Source organism: Panicum virgatum, chromosome 9N (assembly GCF_016808335.1).
Source record: "Panicum virgatum strain AP13 chromosome 9N, P.virgatum_v5, whole genome shotgun sequence".
Taxonomy (NCBI): domain Eukaryota; kingdom Viridiplantae; phylum Streptophyta; class Magnoliopsida; order Poales; family Poaceae; genus Panicum; species Panicum virgatum.
In genome coordinates, this window is record NC_053153.1 from 6,989,166 (window position 1) to 7,004,796 (window position 15,631).

A 15,631-nucleotide genomic window follows, 5' to 3' on the forward strand; every position below is an offset into this window, starting at 1 on the left:
CGGGTCCGAGACTCATCCAACGGCCTACGCCTGGCCTCACCACACTATATTCGTACATACCGTGCTAACGTGGAAAACGAAAAGAGACTAAAATGTCACTCGCTGTAATGCTATAAGTATATATTGACGCAATGCAAACAGAATAGTTACAATTTCTTTGCACTATTCCATCAATGTACCAAGTAAAAAAATAGTTAGTACATGTGCGTATGATCTATTTTGGAGGACGTCTTGACCCTTGTGCCTCAATCTCTAAACTATATTGCTTCTAATCCATTTTGTGGCGACCCATTTCTCACCCTTGATCACGGGGCAGCTACCATGAAGTGAAGTCTGTGACAGCAGGTCAAGCCCAAGTTAGCAGCACGAACTATCTGATGTTAAGATCTGGCCTTTTTAACTGTATTCATTTTCATTGTGCGCAAAATTTAGTGTTGCAAAGGTAAAGGAAACAAATTTAGAGTCGAAAGAAACAAATTTAGTGTATAGTGCAGATGAAAGGATGAACATGAGTTCCTACTTGGTTTACACTAAAGAGAACGGAGCAGAGGGCCAACTTCATCGGCTAGCACATGCACATACCGGGTCAATGGTGCCATTTACCGCGAGGGAGTAAAACAAGAGTCCATCACCCTTCCTTGGTTTTACCTTTAGGCCAATGCACTTTTCATAATCATAGCCTATATTCATATTCTCCCAATTCTGCAAATTAGTACAGGATGCATTATAATCAGCTAGCAAAAATATACAGAAATTTTCCTTGGCACTCACCTCATATGGAAACATTGTTTCTCCCCCTTCTTCGACATCCGTGAGATAAAGCAAGAAAGACGCCACCTGAGAAATTACATTTCAATAGCTCGTTAGTTATAGTGTTTAATCAAATAATTTAATTCAAATCACTTGTATCCATCATTCAAGTAGATTAGCACATTTCTGAAAATCCATTGTGCTTGTGAATGTGGGAATCAAAGACAAAAGAAAATAGAAACACAGGAGATAAAACTAGAGTACTTAAACATTCATTTGCTGTCAGATGTAGGATTCGGGGGGGGGGGGGGGTAGACATGCTATTGGTAGCTACCACTTTCTAATTCATTTCTTCTTTAGGGCGTACCCAGTGCCGTAGGCTTCCCGCACTGTGCGGGGTCTGGGGAAGGATTGTCTTTAAGCCACAAGCCTAACCCACACAAATGTGCAGAGGCTGGGGCTCGAACCCGGGACCTTCCGGTTACAGACGGTAGGCTCTACCGCTGCACCAGGCCCGCCCTTCTTAATTCATTTCTTCTTTAAAGAGTAAAAATTCATTTCACACGTCACGATAAATGCTCAAGTTTGGCAGAACACAAGTATAACTGCAACATACCCTTTGATTTTTTTGCGGACCATACTGGGCTGGATCAAATGCATCATAATGTGAAGCATACCTTTGTCCAATCTCATACCGCAGGACATTAAAGGGCTGCAAGGTATCATAAAAGTAACATCAATCAATGAAACATTATAAATGCTCATTTTTCATGCCTTTTTCTAATAACTTCTGAATGATCCAAAAACTTATGTCCTTTACAATTGAGGCAAAACTCAACAGTTGGACAAAAGAATATTACACCAACAGATCAATATGAACAGGGCAAACTACAAGGTGTACCATATGGCAGTACAAGTTCAAAATCCAAAACAAAAAGAATATAACATCCACAGATCAATATGAACATTCTTCCATGGAAGGGCAAACTACTGGGTGTAGCATAGGGTACTGCATGGTCAAAAATCCAAAATCACAAACACTATACAAACTTCCCATTAAATACTAAGGTGTAAACAATAAGATTATTTTTGAAATTATATTTGCATATGTCGAAGATAATACTTCCATTATTTATTAAGCAACTATCTATCCATATGCCAGGATAAAATCAGGAAAACACTAAATCTGCAAACGTTATGCTTCAAGAGAAACCCAGCATGCCATGATAGAATTACACAGTTGCCATGATAGAATTACACAGTTAGTTTAGCAGCCAAAGTATGTGTTATGGTAGTGGGACAAGGATTATAAGGCAAAGGATAGCGATGAGGTGCACTGGCCATGTTGTACTGTAGCACATGGACGGTGCCGTGGATTGGATTAATTGTTTGTTAGGATAGAGATAAATTATATTGACTCAGTTAGGATATTTGCTTATGTGTCAAGTTAGACGCCTCTATAAAGGAGACATGTATCAATTGAAGTCAAGCAAGAGCATAAACCCTAAATAGTTCAGAGCCTCCAAGTGAGGGTGAACTGGTGTATCTTGTCCTAGTTCTATCTAGAGAAAAACATAAATGTTCATAAACGTTTTTCAAAATATTCAGAAACATGTACCAATATCAATTTGGTTATAAAAATACAAATAGGGATAAAATGGTCTTTTCACGTGGCTGCTAACACCATTAACACCTAAAACTAACAGAAGGGCCAGATTAAGAAGAAAATGAAGTTAAGGGGTCATATAGGGAAGTTTTGGAAAAAGAAGGGGCCAAGAAAGGAAGAGCTAACTTTAAAAGGGCCATATAGGGAATTTTCTCTTCTATCTTTCATATCAGTATGATTGCACTTATTAGCAGATATAATAAAATCAACATCAATTATAACTTAGGCCTTTAGCTTGGGACTGTTGCTTCAAATATTTACTTTTTTCCTCCTGTAGATGACTATCTTATTCTTTTACTAAACTATCTGTTGGTTTGTCCCTCAGTGTGCTGGTTCTCATCAGTAAAAAGAAAAAATTGCTCAAAAAAAAGAAGTATAAAAAGAAAGGGGCACATGCAGATTCCTAGATATATAAGTTCTCCGTCCCAGGAACAATTGAAACACAAAATGTGGTAGACAACTGCAAATATTATTTAGTACCTCCCCATGATTTCTGGGTATCATGGTAGCCCTTGCAATCTTCTTCTCAACTTCTGCAAGGGTTCCAGTTGGGTCTTCATTAGCACTGAGGAATGTTCCCGAACTGTTTGGCATAAGAAATCACCATTAGTTCAATGAGTCAGATGACGCCACCAAGGGTTCAAAAATTTCATGATTATGTGAGCAAGACAAATTGGGTCCCAAACAGACTGAAAATATAGTTCATGAAAGCTCAAAAGGTAAACAACACAAACATCTATCCAAATCTTGCTCTAAAAATAGGCAGTTCTGAGATGAGTCAAATGACATTGCTCATTGCAGCAGAGGTACAATCCACCAAATAAACTACTGCACAATCTCTTCACAGTAATATATGAGTACCAGTTGGTTAACCTATTTGGCTATTCCTTTTCTGAAGTTACTCTTCGACTGTAACGTTACCTTGTCCTGATTCCCTTGGTACTCTCCGAAGTTTCTCCTCTCCTCAGAGCTAATGTTGATGGTGCAAGTCTTTCCTTTGCATTTTTTACTATATTTTCACACTGTTCTGATGTCGCAAATTGTGGAAAGTACAATGCACGAGGGTGCCAGCTCAAAATCTGCCCAAGATTTCAGAATACATTATAAAGCAGCTTTCATGGGTTGCCAACATAACAACAAAGGGGGGAAACAACTTCTGGTGAAGCTGAGGTTATGGTGTGAAATGTAGCAGAAGACATGAAATTAGAAAAAGTATTGAACTCTTACACTACAAACAAGATGCACTAGGATATACATCCTTGAGCTAAACGTGGGGTGCACGTATTATGTAATGGTGAGTAATCTAAGGTGTCTGAGTAAGTTGTTGACACGACATTAAATCAACATATCCATTCTTTACCCAAAACAATTATCCTCAATGCAGCAAATCGCCAACACAATTGTACAACCATAAATATATCAGACACACAACAGAATAAAACACGCGACATCCATTCACTGCAACAACATTTCCTGAGTGTCAGGAACCTACATTAGCCATACGATGGCAGAAAAACATGTACAATTTGGATTGGTGATGGTGCCTCAAAATTCTTAAATACCCACATCTTTTGCATTTTCTTCTTATGTCACACCCCTGCACAATCGTGCCAAATTCAAAATGCGAAGTTGCCAACCATGATTCCATCAACAAGCCCACGAGACCATGACACTTGCATGCACGCATGACGCAACAGACCCCGAACTCCACCACAATCACATGCAAGTTATCGGGGCATCACGCCAAAACCATTGTACACAAGGTACCGTCCAAACTGGGGAAATAAGTGACACTAAAAAGTTGATTTCAGTATTTCAAACCACCACCCAACAGACCAATTGTGATACATCAAGTGGATTGTGCGTGATATATCACAAACCAACCACCCAACAGACCAATTGTGCCAGCCGAAGGAATGTAACCGCCAAAAGCAATCCATTCACCACCTAGCTCAAAATTCACGAGGAACACTCGTGCACGCACCAATGTCCCCTCGCCACGTCATGACATCACGCCGAACGCTGGCGAAACAATGGGCAAGCGACCTATGCAGGGAGCCGGGGATGGAATCGGAACGAGACATAACCTGGTATGGGATCAAGGACGGCGCCGCCTCGCCGGACTCTCCGTAGGGCATCTCGGGCAGCGCCGCCTCCAGCAGCCGCTTCCTCGGCACCGGCATGTCCGCCTCCTCCGGATCCTGCACCGCAGCCAGCCCACCCGGATCAGGAGCGGCGCAACAGGGCAGCGACAAATCGGAACGCGGCGTGCCGATGCTCGCCGCCGCGTACCTGGGTGAAGAGGAGCGAGCCGAAGAAGCCGGCGAGGAAGAAGAGGGAGCAGGAGAGGAGCACCACGGGTAGCCGCAGCCGCGTCCGCATCAGCCCCACGCCGCCGGCGCCTCCGCCGGAGGCCCTGATGACGCCACCTCCCTTCATTCCGCGCGCTCGCTGCCTCTCGTCTGACGCGTATGGGTCGGGGATCGGGAGGCGAGGACGATCCGGCAATGGGAGGAGTGGTTGCTCGCGACCTCGCGTCACGAGAGGAGGCGGGGGTCGTCTCCTCTGAATAGTCTGAATCTCTGATGTGGAGCGAATATTTTTGTTCGTCGGATGTCAGAGCACTGACGTGTGGGACCAAACAGACGAAAGACGGACGCGGCGCGCGACGACAAAAGTCAGGTACGGTTGGGCTCATGGTTTTCGGGAAGGGCAAACTCAAGTCTGCATCTTGTACTTGCTTGCTTCACTGTTGACAGCACAAGCTCAAGCGGTAAAAAAAAGGAGGAAAATAAGAGTTGAAGTAGAGTAGGGCTAGATTTGATATCTTATATTTCTGTAATTTGCATGAAAAAGGAGCAAATGATCGACCATTAAATACTGATGAAGCCAAAAGTGTACTCCATAAAGGGAGGTAACACATCCAGTGGTTACATGGACACGGAAGGGGTGCAGGTGTTCCATTTGGCACGTCAAATACCACTTTGAATCCGATATGCGTGGGGACCAAGGAGACAACAGATACCATTTGAAACCCGACATGTTCTTGTTTCCCAAAGCCATGGGTAACACTAACACATAGTCAATCTTAAAACACATTGTTGGAGGCAGAGCATGCGAGCAGCTTCAGGTGGTAACATACCAATCAGACTTAGTTTCAGACTTGCAACCCTGCTCCAACAAACGTAGATATATAGACAGTTAAAGAGTGCAAGGATCATCAACCGGAAACTAAATTCAGAGACTCGCCATAAAGGCACAAACAACAGATCAGCATAGGCATGCAAACTCATCAAAAGGAAAGAAAAACAAAAGGCATGTGCAAATCAAATTATCAATCTATCCACAGGGCAGTTCCAAACTATACCTTTCTGAGAACAGACACAGCTGCAGGTATAAAATGACTTACTTTTCAAAATAGATAAAGCCCTACAGAAGTCATCGTGTAAAGCACTAACAACCACCCCTTAGAAAAGTACCAGATAGCATGAAAGTAGTCTGAACTTGAACTGCACACTACCTGAAAGTGTGGAAGCCAGCTTGGCAACTTCATGTCCTATATGCCCAAATTTATCAGGTGCAACCTCAGCACGGTCCATTAAGCTGCACAATTGCAACTTTTAGATGACAAAAGTTGTAGATCAGTAAGGTTTGAATTCATATTCTTACAAGCATATATCAAATGTACAATTTATCATATGTGCAAAGTGGTGGATACCATCAGCTATGTATAAGTTACCTGCCACTCTTAAACCAGGTAAAAAAAAATCATAAACTGAATTAAAAGATGTTGAGATGTAGGGTTCTAGCTATCTTACCATCATGATATCAGCTATGCCATCGCACGATCTGCAAATACTGCCATCATGCTCTATGTCCAATGGGTGGCACTACTGCAGCCTCAGAAGACGTGCTTTCAGTTATCATTTAAAGAATGCTGCATTATTTCCTAGCAAACTACGGTGCCTCATTGTCAAACAGCTGCTTCAAAGATAGTAGGATGAAACAGAAAAAAGGGTGACACTGACACCACAGCTTCAGGCAAGTTGGTAAAGAAAGATAATGATTCTCAAACAATCTATTCTCATGGTGTCCTCATGTCAGCTCCCTTCTTCTCCCCATGGCCATTAACAATTCTTTTGAACAACTGAAGAATGTGAGACAATGGCAATTGTAGGAAGTTACTCATGTTCCATTGTCTTCTTCGAGCATCTTCAAGATCCAAAGATCTGTAAGCAAGAGCGACAAGATACATAGCTGGATGCAATCTCCTGCAATTCCAGATTGAAACTTTGAGTTGATGACAACATTGCGGACCTTGTGCACAGCTACACTGTGCACAAGGTATCAACCAGGCAAGCCAATTTTAGACAGTAAAACACTTGTGAACCTCACTTTTCAGAATGTTCATTGAAACCATCCCAATGCCTCTGAGATGGAATTGTCTTCCCTTTCTTGTCTCTCCCATATGTCTCGATGTACCACCCACCAGTGTCATGCATGTAACAACGAGGCTCAAAGAGCCAATATCTGCAAAAGAAGAACTGTATACGAGGACTGGTTGTTATCACCTTCCACAATGATACTGGACAATTTCTTCATACTGAAATAAATTTTGCATCAGATGTAATTGGTTGCATACATAACTTGTATCCCTTGAAGACCAAAAGTTTCTTCATAACTACTGTTTTCTTTAATAAAAAATGGATGGCCTATTACTCAAGTAAACATATTTTTCCAAAACCAAGAAGCACATCCTCTCAGGTCCGTTAACCAGACAGTCTAGGATCATGACATTTTGTATTCACTTGATACAGGGATAGACTTACAAAAGTTGATTTACATCCATATCCCTGCCAATCACGTGTGCAACACAACAGGCTATCTATCTTTCTATTTTGTAAGGAAAATATTAAAAAAACATCAATTTTTTGTTGGTCTGCATTAGATTTTCTAATTTATCGGTTTCACATTTAAGGCTTGTGCTTGTACCATTGTTTCATCAACATTTCAATCATATTTGGAAAGACTAATTTCCATTATTTGGTCAATACAGAAATGTATGTGCATATAGAAAGGTAAGTATACCTGCTAGGTGGCAACCGAGCCCTACTACATCGACACTCACAGGGTGAAACTTTATCTCCAACTTGATACCAGTGCATGTGTTTGACCTGTTTAATATATGGATCAGCAAACATTCAACACAGTATGAGATGAAAGGACTACTGTTGCACCATCATATGTTGTCATATAACAATACACACCACTTTATGTTACATGGGCATTTGAATAACGTAAGCAAATTTTTAAACATGACAATTTGCATAAGCAAGTCTATCCTGACATAATAAGTATATGAGAATTGTGTACATACTTCATACCATCAATGTCCTGTGTTTCATAATTACATGTGTCTTTATGCCACGATCATCATAGACACAGCAAGATCCTTCCTCCCCAGTGGTGGATAACCCAGTAATTGTGCCTAAGAGAAGATGCTCTTGCACTAAATCAGATGTATCCGCATTTGGAACAAGATATACATGAATGTGATCTTCCCCATCTGATTTGTTAATGCAATTGCACTTGAGGCTCCTAGTCGCAGTAGCCACAACTTTCCCACATATGCGTAACTCAATATCCTTGAAGGCATCTGATGAAGGAATATCATCTTCATGCCCCATCTCTTTATTGTGGATATCAACTGGATTCATAGACACTTGATCTTCATTCGCATTTCTTGGAACATTTGCAGAAAACCCAGAAGCTCTTAAACCAGACTCTGTAAGCTTCTCGCGACAAGCATATGACAGCTCCTTGATACTATCAGCCACACTAACAATACCAAACAGATCACGGCCAGATACAAGGTGCAATAACTCAGATGTCTCATACACAGACCTTTCTTCTGCTTCAAAGCAATCAGGAAGGACATCCATGGACTCAACATCAGAGCCATAGTATGCAGCGTGGATTGCTTTGTACAGTTCACTTTCAAGCCTATCAAAATAACCTGAGCCAGTGGCAACCCGCTTCTTGGTAACAATGTCATCAATGGTAAGCCTATACCATTTCAGCCACTCAACAACATTGCTCTCTCTAGGTACCACAATGCCTGAGCCTGAACCACTTGGATAGACAAACTGAGATGGCCTAGGATGCTTCTGCACGATTCGCCTCTGCGATCGCAGGTAGCTACCATAGTGAGCCCTTCTCTGTGAATCCGATAGAATCTGCAATACACAAGCCTGCTAATGAGCTGTTTCTCATGACAAATTGTTTGTAGATCATGCAAGCTAAGAGTTAACTTGCTGGCCAACAAAATTTGCGGTGAAGCAATTATGATCGGTTTCCCCCTCAATAACGAAATCACACGGTGAGTCGCAATTTCACTCAGAATCAATAGGTTCGTGGAACTGTGGTAAAATCAGAATGCCCAGCGTTACGATTATAGCTTATCGGTCCAATTTCGTTGAATACCTCGTAGGCGGCGAGGATCTGAAGGAACCGTCGGGAACCAGCGGCGGCGGCGACGTCTGGGTGGGTCTCCTTCGCGAGGCGGTGGAAGGAGGCCTTGATCTCGGCGTTGGAACTGGTCTCCCCAACCCCGAGGACCTCGTAGGCGCTCTTCCCCGCGAGCTCCTTGTCCGCCGGGGCTGCGGTGCTCGCCGACCGGCCGCGCCACGCGATAGGAGGGAGGGCCGCCTCGCTGCCGCCGACGCGGGGGAGAAGGAGTCGCCGGAGCTCTCCGCCACGCGTAGCGCCATTGAGTTCGCTGCCGCTCCAGCAGCCGCCCCTGTCAAGTGGGCCGGAGTGACGTAGACACCGATGCAACGGCCGGCCTTCCAGCGCGGTGGTGGAATACACCCGCAGAAGACGAGTAGACGACGACGTGGAGGCCTCAGATGCCACCGCTTGATTCCTCCTAACTCAGCTCTCTTCACGGGCCGGCCCAACATCAGATTTGGGTCACCACTGGGCCTAAAGCTGAATCAGTAATGGCCGAAAAGGCAATAATTTTCTTTTATTTTTTAATGAGGTAGTTTTCTCGTTTCCTTTTTACCTGTTGAAATGGCAGCAACCGATTGTGGACAATCAGATTTCTGAAATTTAGGAGATTGAGAAAAGGCATTGTGCACACTGCATAGTCCAATTTTTGAATTAAAGAGGAATAATAGATACACCCATTTGCACCACCCAACTCCCTGTCACTGTCTTTTTTTTTTAGATTTTTCACTGCCTAAGTAAAACAGCACATGAGCTCAACTTCGACGACGGCCCCGCATTGCCCGCAATCATCAGATCCTCGCGTGGACCGGTGGACGTCCCCAAGTTCCCGGATTTCCTTCGCCAATGGCCATATCCACTCGGTGCCGCCAGAGACAAAAATCCACGTACTGCGCGATGCTCGATGGATGCAGCTTTGCGCACGGTACGAGCACGCTCTGCTCGGCTGCTCTCGGCGACGAACTGTGCCGACCAGAGCATGTGCGGCCGCTGCCCACGTCGTGCGGCGGCGGAGGGCCGTGCACTTCGGGGCCCGAGCTCTGACCGCCCGCGTGACCCCTGCCCCCGTGCCCCGCCCCAGGCCACGCCGGCACGCTCGGCCACTCCGATCTGACGCAACGTGAGTACACGCGTCCCAACAAAGCTGAGGCGGCCCCCAGAAAGGCAGGAAGCACAGAACCGAAAGGGCTGACGCCGTGGTGCCAGGCGTGTTCGTAGCGCTGTGCTTCACTGCTTACGGCCACCACCGCGGCAGCGCGTGTTCACAGTAGAAACTGGAAAGAAAAGGATCCCGGGCCGGCCGGCCGGGGTATCGGGTACGGGAGTCAGTTCTCGCGTATTCCGCGTCGAAGGGTTACCGCCGCAGACGATATGCGAACGGGACGTCGCCACGAGACATGAACGCGCCCGTGACGTGACAGCATTCACCCTTCTCATTTCTCAGAGATGGGCAAGCTCGCTAGGGTTATCAGCCTATCAGGTATCAGCATAAGCACTCGAACAACGATGAGGGTTACCAAATTTAGTAATTGTTGCCCATGCAGCAGAGGTGACTGCGAGTACAAGGAATACGGGGTTCCAACGGGACTATATATGAAGCATTCCTGTTAGCACCAATCATAGTATCTTTTGCTTTTGGAGCCAACCGCGGCATTGGAAAATGGACTTATATTTTCTTTGGAGACTGCGGCGTCATAAACTCGTAGACGTAAGCGATGGTTAACCCCGAACGGCTCAAACTAAATTGGCAAATTAGAAAACAGATTGTCGGCTATCGACAGCCGGATATTCACTCCGTTCTGCTGATCTACAGCTGGCTTGTTTTGGCTTCTTTTAGCTTTTTCCCCTCTCACAAAAATACTATTCAACCAGCCTCAACCAACCAAAACCAGCCAGCTTGTTGAGCAGCCGGCTGTCGATGGAGTGTTGCGCGGAGTGCCTCTATTGCCCTCACACTCAATCTATTTTACTTGCGGTACTTGGAGCAGATGCCTACCATATCCCTCGCACCTTCATCTTAAATTCAATAAGTTTTTCATTAATCATTTATTTACATAGAATTTCAATTTTAAACTTTAAACTAATTTTATTGTACCACTCTTTTAGTTATATTTTTGTTCAAAATCTAAATATGTATTATTATTTATTAGCACTAGTATATTTTTTTTCCATGTTGTAAATAAAAAATATTTATTTTAAAAGGTTATAATTTCTTGTTTTGCATAATCTTAGCTTTCAGCATTTTTAAGGGCAGGATTATACTGCTTTTGCTCCCCAACCCGGCAGGTACAACGGTCGACGAAGCTCGACATCCATCTCAGTTTCTCACGCTTCGATATCACGCGGCCTTTGGGCCCACTCCACATGAGCCCAATTAGCAGCCGGCCCACCTCAAGACCTCGGCCCTCGGGCCTACCAGCCAGCCAAGCCGCCTTCTTCCTCCAACCCTCCTCCCTCGGTCCCCTCCCCCTCCCACTTCCACACGCCGCTTCCGAAGATCCCGGTTCGGCGCGCGCCGCGCACGTTCCCGGTGTGAACCGTCACGCTGCGAGGCCAGAGCACAAGCGCCTTTCGGCCGCTCTCGTCCTGGTCGATCCGGACGAGCGGTTGCTTCTGCAATCGTGAACTCGCGGTTGCGCTAGGCAACAACAATCCAACATGGGTTCGGCCACCGATGTTGTTCTCTAGCTCGCCTGCGGCCACCCGTGCCGTCACCCGCGTCGATGACGGTCCACTCCGACGCCCACCCATGGCAGGCACCGCCACGCCGCCATCATCTCCGTCCGGCAGCAGCATCATTGCGACGCATCGCCTTGCTAAAGATATCGTTTATCCATCTGAAAAGCCTCAAGAAATCATTCTTCGCGCCTTTGCACAGGCTGCGGCGCGGATATCCGGAGGCGTTGCCGGAGAAACGGAAGAAGATCGCCGCCATGCACGGCGGAGATCGAGTTTTTTTGACCCCGGCATCAGTTTTGCCGTTTCTACCTGGCCCGGAGGCCCATGCGCAGGGAGTGAGTTAACAATTCGGACACGATGGGCAACCGCTCTTGACCACTACTGGACGCTGGGCCAGTAAACACTTTCACGGTTCGCAAGCAGCATCTTTGGCTCCTGGCTGGAACGGTCATGTGGTGCTGATGCCCAAGCCGAAAGATAAAAGCGGCCAGGCCTTGTGCAGTGCATCCACTCTCTCTTCCCCTCTCCGTTCACCTCCCCCCTCCCGTTTCACACTCCTCCCCCGTCGGATCGATCGATCGCTGCTGGTGCTGGCCTGCTGCTGAAGCACCGGTCCATCTGTTCCCTTTGTCCTGTTGCAATCATCTCACCGCGTTCCTGATTCTATAAAGCCACTGTTCCGATCTACCTCAGCCTCACTGCCATCGCCACTCTTACCCTCACTCGCTCACTAACAATGTGGCGCCATGGCGAGAGATGCGTGATCTTTGCTGTGGCCGCCGCGGCCCTCTTGGCGGCGGCGGCCGCCGCCGCCGGACGAGACGACCGGCAGACGTACATCGTCCACATGTCCCACTCCGCCATGCCGAATGATTTCGTGGAGCATGGGGAATGGTACGCCGCGTCGCTGCAGGCGGTGTCGGAGGCGGCCACCGTGCTCTACACCTACGACACGCTCGTCCACGGCTACTCGGCGCGGCTGACGCGCGCCGAGGCCGAGGCGCTGGAGTCGCAGCCCGGCGTCCTCATCGTCAACCCGGAGGTGCGGTACGAGCTGCACACCACCCGGACGCCGGAGTTCCTGGGGCTCGACGGCACGGACGCGCTGTTCCCGCAGTCGAGCACCGGGAGCGACGTCATCGTCGGGGTGCTCGACACCGGCGTGTGGCCGGAGAGGCCGAGCTACGACGACACGGGGTTCGGCCCCGTGCCGGCGGACTGGAAGGGCGAGTGCGAGAAGGGAAACGACTTCAGCGCCTCCGCGTGCAACAAGAAGCTCATCGGCGCGAGGTTCTTCCTGACGGGCTACGAGGCCGCCAAGGGCCCCGTGGACACGTCCAATGAGTCGCGGTCGCCGAGGGACAACGACGGCCACGGGACGCACACCTCCAGCACGGCGGCCGGCGCCGCCATCCAGGGCGCGGACCTGCTCGGGTACGCGGCCGGGACGGCCAAGGGCATGGCGCCCCGCGCGCGCGTGGCGACGTACAAGGTCTGCTGGGTGGGCGGCTGCTTCAGCTCCGACATCCTCAAGGCCATGGAGGTCGCGGTGACCGACGGCGTCGACGTGCTCTCCCTCTCCCTCGGCGGCGGCACCGCGGACTACTACCGCGACAGCATCGCCGTGGGCGCTTTCAGCGCCATGGAAAAGGGGATCTTTGTGTCCTGCTCTGCCGGCAATGCCGGTCCGGGCGCCGCGACGCTGTCCAACGGCGCGCCGTGGGTCACCACCGTGGGCGCGGGGACCATTGACCGCGACTTCCCCGCCTATGTTGCGCTCGGCAACGGCAAGAACTACACCGGCGTGTCCCTGTACAGCGGCAAGCCGTTGCCCACGACGCCGGTGCCGTTGATCTACGCGGGGAACGCGTCCAACAGCAGCATGGGCCAGCTCTGCATGTCCGGCAGCCTCGTCCCGGAGAAGGTCGCCGGCAAGATCGTCCTCTGCGACCGCGGCACCAATGCCAGGGTCCAGAAGGGCTTCATCGTCAAAGACGCCGGCGGCGCTGGCATGATTCTCGCCAACACCGCCGCGAACGGCGAGGAGCTCGTGGCTGACGCGCATATCCTCCCGGGCTCCGGCGTGGGGGAGAAGGCCGGCAACGCCATCCGGGACTACGCCATGTCCGATCCGAAGGCGACGGCCACCATCGTGTTCGCCGGCACCAAGGTCGGCATCCAGCCATCTCCCGTGGTCGCGGCCTTCTCTTCGCGGGGGCCGAACACCGTGACGCCCAGCGTCCTCAAGCCGGACATCATCGCCCCCGGCGTGAACATTCTCGCGGCCTGGTCGGGGTCCGTCGGCCCCTCGGGGATCGCCGGCGACAGCCGCCGCGTCGGCTTCAACATCATCTCCGGCACTTCCATGTCGTGCCCGCACGTGAGCGGCCTCGCGGCGCTGCTCCGTGCGGCGCACCCGGAGTGGAGCCCTGCGGCCATCCGCTCGGCGCTGATGACGACGGCGTACAACGAGTACCCCAACGGCAACGGCAACGGCATCCTGGACGTGGCCACCGGGCGCCCCGCGACGCCGCTGGACGTGGGCGCCGGCCACGTGGACCCCGCCAAGGCCGTCGACCCGGGCCTGGTGTACGACATCGCCGCCGCCGACTACGTCGACTTCCTGTGCGCCCTCAACTACGGCCCGATGCAGATCGCAACGCTGACGAAGCGGTCATCGGACGGGTGCGCCGCCAACCGCACGTACGCGGAGAGCGCCCTCAACTACCCGTCCTTCGCCGTGACGTTCCCGGCCGGCGGCGGCACGGTGAAGCACACCCGCACGGTGACCAACGTGGGCCAGCCCGGCACGTACAAGGTGACCGCCAGCGCCGCCGCCGGCAGCACCCCGGTGTCGGTGTCCGTGGAGCCGTCGACGCTGAGCTTCAGCAAGGCCGGCGAGAAGCAGAGCTTCACGGTGAGCTTCTCGGCGCCCGCGAAGCCGACGGGCACCAACGGGTTCGGGCGGCTCGTCTGGTCCAGCGACCACCACGTGGTCGCCAGCCCGATCGAGGCGACATGGAACTGAACCGCGGCCGCCGTAGCAGCTTAGCAAAAAAAAAAAAAAAACGTCCTAGAGCTCGAGATAAACCCGAGAGAGATGGCAACGAATCAAAGAGCGAGCGCCATTCTCGAACGCGCGAGGAGAGATGGTGGATGTCGCCGAGGAGTGCTGTTGTGCCAGTCGATTAGCGCGGCGGTTTTCATCGCTTGTTTCGCCGCTCCGGTGTGTAAGCTGCCGGTGGAGTAGTCTGTGACTCGCCCGATTGTGGTGAAGCAGCAGCTAAGCAAAAATTCCGCTCTGTATTTAGCTGCTCTAAACGACTGAAACTGATGCTCCAATCGACGCCCCTTCTGACCTGTCTGCAATTTGTCACCGTTTCATATTCGTTTTTTTTTTTTTGAGAAACGTTTCATATTCGATTGTGCTTCCTGCCAAGCACGTTGCTCGACCCCCACTGACACCGACTTTATCCCCCTCCAAGTTGCAGAATCTGAGAATAGGATACTCCAGCTCGGCGACGGTGGTCGGTCTTAGGTGGACTCAAGCTCTTGATTCCCAGATTAGCGAACCATTCGGCCAGGAGTGAGCCATACGCAAAAGAAGATCCCCTCCCAAATTGTCAAAGGCAGAGGACTGGTATAGCACTAACGTAATCACGTTCCATGCCTGCAACAAGTCAACATCATCTAAAAGGGGCAAAAAAATCTCCCGATCCGTTGGGGCCATTAAATTCTGCGCCGCGTAGGCGCGCGGCAGCGCCATTGATGGAGTGGAAATTAGAAACCCGCTGCATCACGCCCCGCCCGGACGAGGAGCGACCGGCCGGCACGGCATCACCTGCTGTCCTGCACGGAGCACTAGTACGCTCGAGGCGTGATGCACGTTTCAACGCTGAGGCGCGGTGGCCCCATCACGCTTCAACGCTGCCATCACCTCAGCTACAAACTCGCCGCTGTGCATGTTGACGCCGAGTTGCCGCAGCCCACGCCGTCGTCCTTGCCGTCCTTCCTCGTGTAGTGCCA

At 49.6% G+C, this 15,631-nt stretch overlaps 3 protein-coding genes across 3 annotated transcripts; 1 reads left to right on the forward strand and 2 right to left on the reverse strand.

Annotated features, from left to right (window-relative positions):
- Positions 1–82: 82 nt before the first annotated feature.
- LOC120690016 (probable prolyl 4-hydroxylase 9) lies at positions 83–6,495 on the reverse strand. The gene is made up of 10 exons (XM_039972523.1): positions 6,235–6,495; positions 5,937–6,019; positions 4,709–5,587; positions 4,504–4,617; positions 3,338–3,495; positions 2,897–2,999; positions 1,367–1,462; positions 772–837; positions 583–702; positions 83–333 (listed from the first exon to the last, which is right to left on the reverse strand). Exons 3-10 carry the CDS (start codon positions 4,853–4,855, stop codon positions 253–255), a joined length of 885 nt encoding a protein of 294 aa, XP_039828457.1. The 5' UTR covers positions 4,856–5,587; positions 5,937–6,019; positions 6,235–6,495; the 3' UTR covers positions 83–252.
- A 432-nt stretch (positions 6,496–6,927) lies between these two features.
- LOC120688650 lies at positions 6,928–11,725 on the reverse strand. The gene is made up of 5 exons (XM_039971048.1): positions 11,343–11,725; positions 8,900–9,344; positions 7,794–8,652; positions 7,505–7,590; positions 6,928–6,960 (listed from the first exon to the last, which is right to left on the reverse strand). The coding sequence occupies exons 1-3, from the start codon at positions 11,723–11,725 to the stop codon at positions 7,795–7,797; spliced, it is 1,686 nt and encodes a 561-aa protein (XP_039826982.1). The 3' UTR covers positions 6,928–6,960; positions 7,505–7,590; position 7,794.
- Positions 11,726–12,109: 384 nt separating this feature from the next.
- LOC120690014 (subtilisin-like protease SBT1.7) lies at positions 12,110–14,965 on the forward strand. The gene has a single exon (XM_039972521.1). The coding sequence runs from the start codon at positions 12,342–12,344 to the stop codon at positions 14,631–14,633; it is 2,292 nt and encodes a 763-aa protein (XP_039828455.1). The 5' UTR covers positions 12,110–12,341; the 3' UTR covers positions 14,634–14,965.
- Positions 14,966–15,631: the final 666 nt, after the last annotated feature.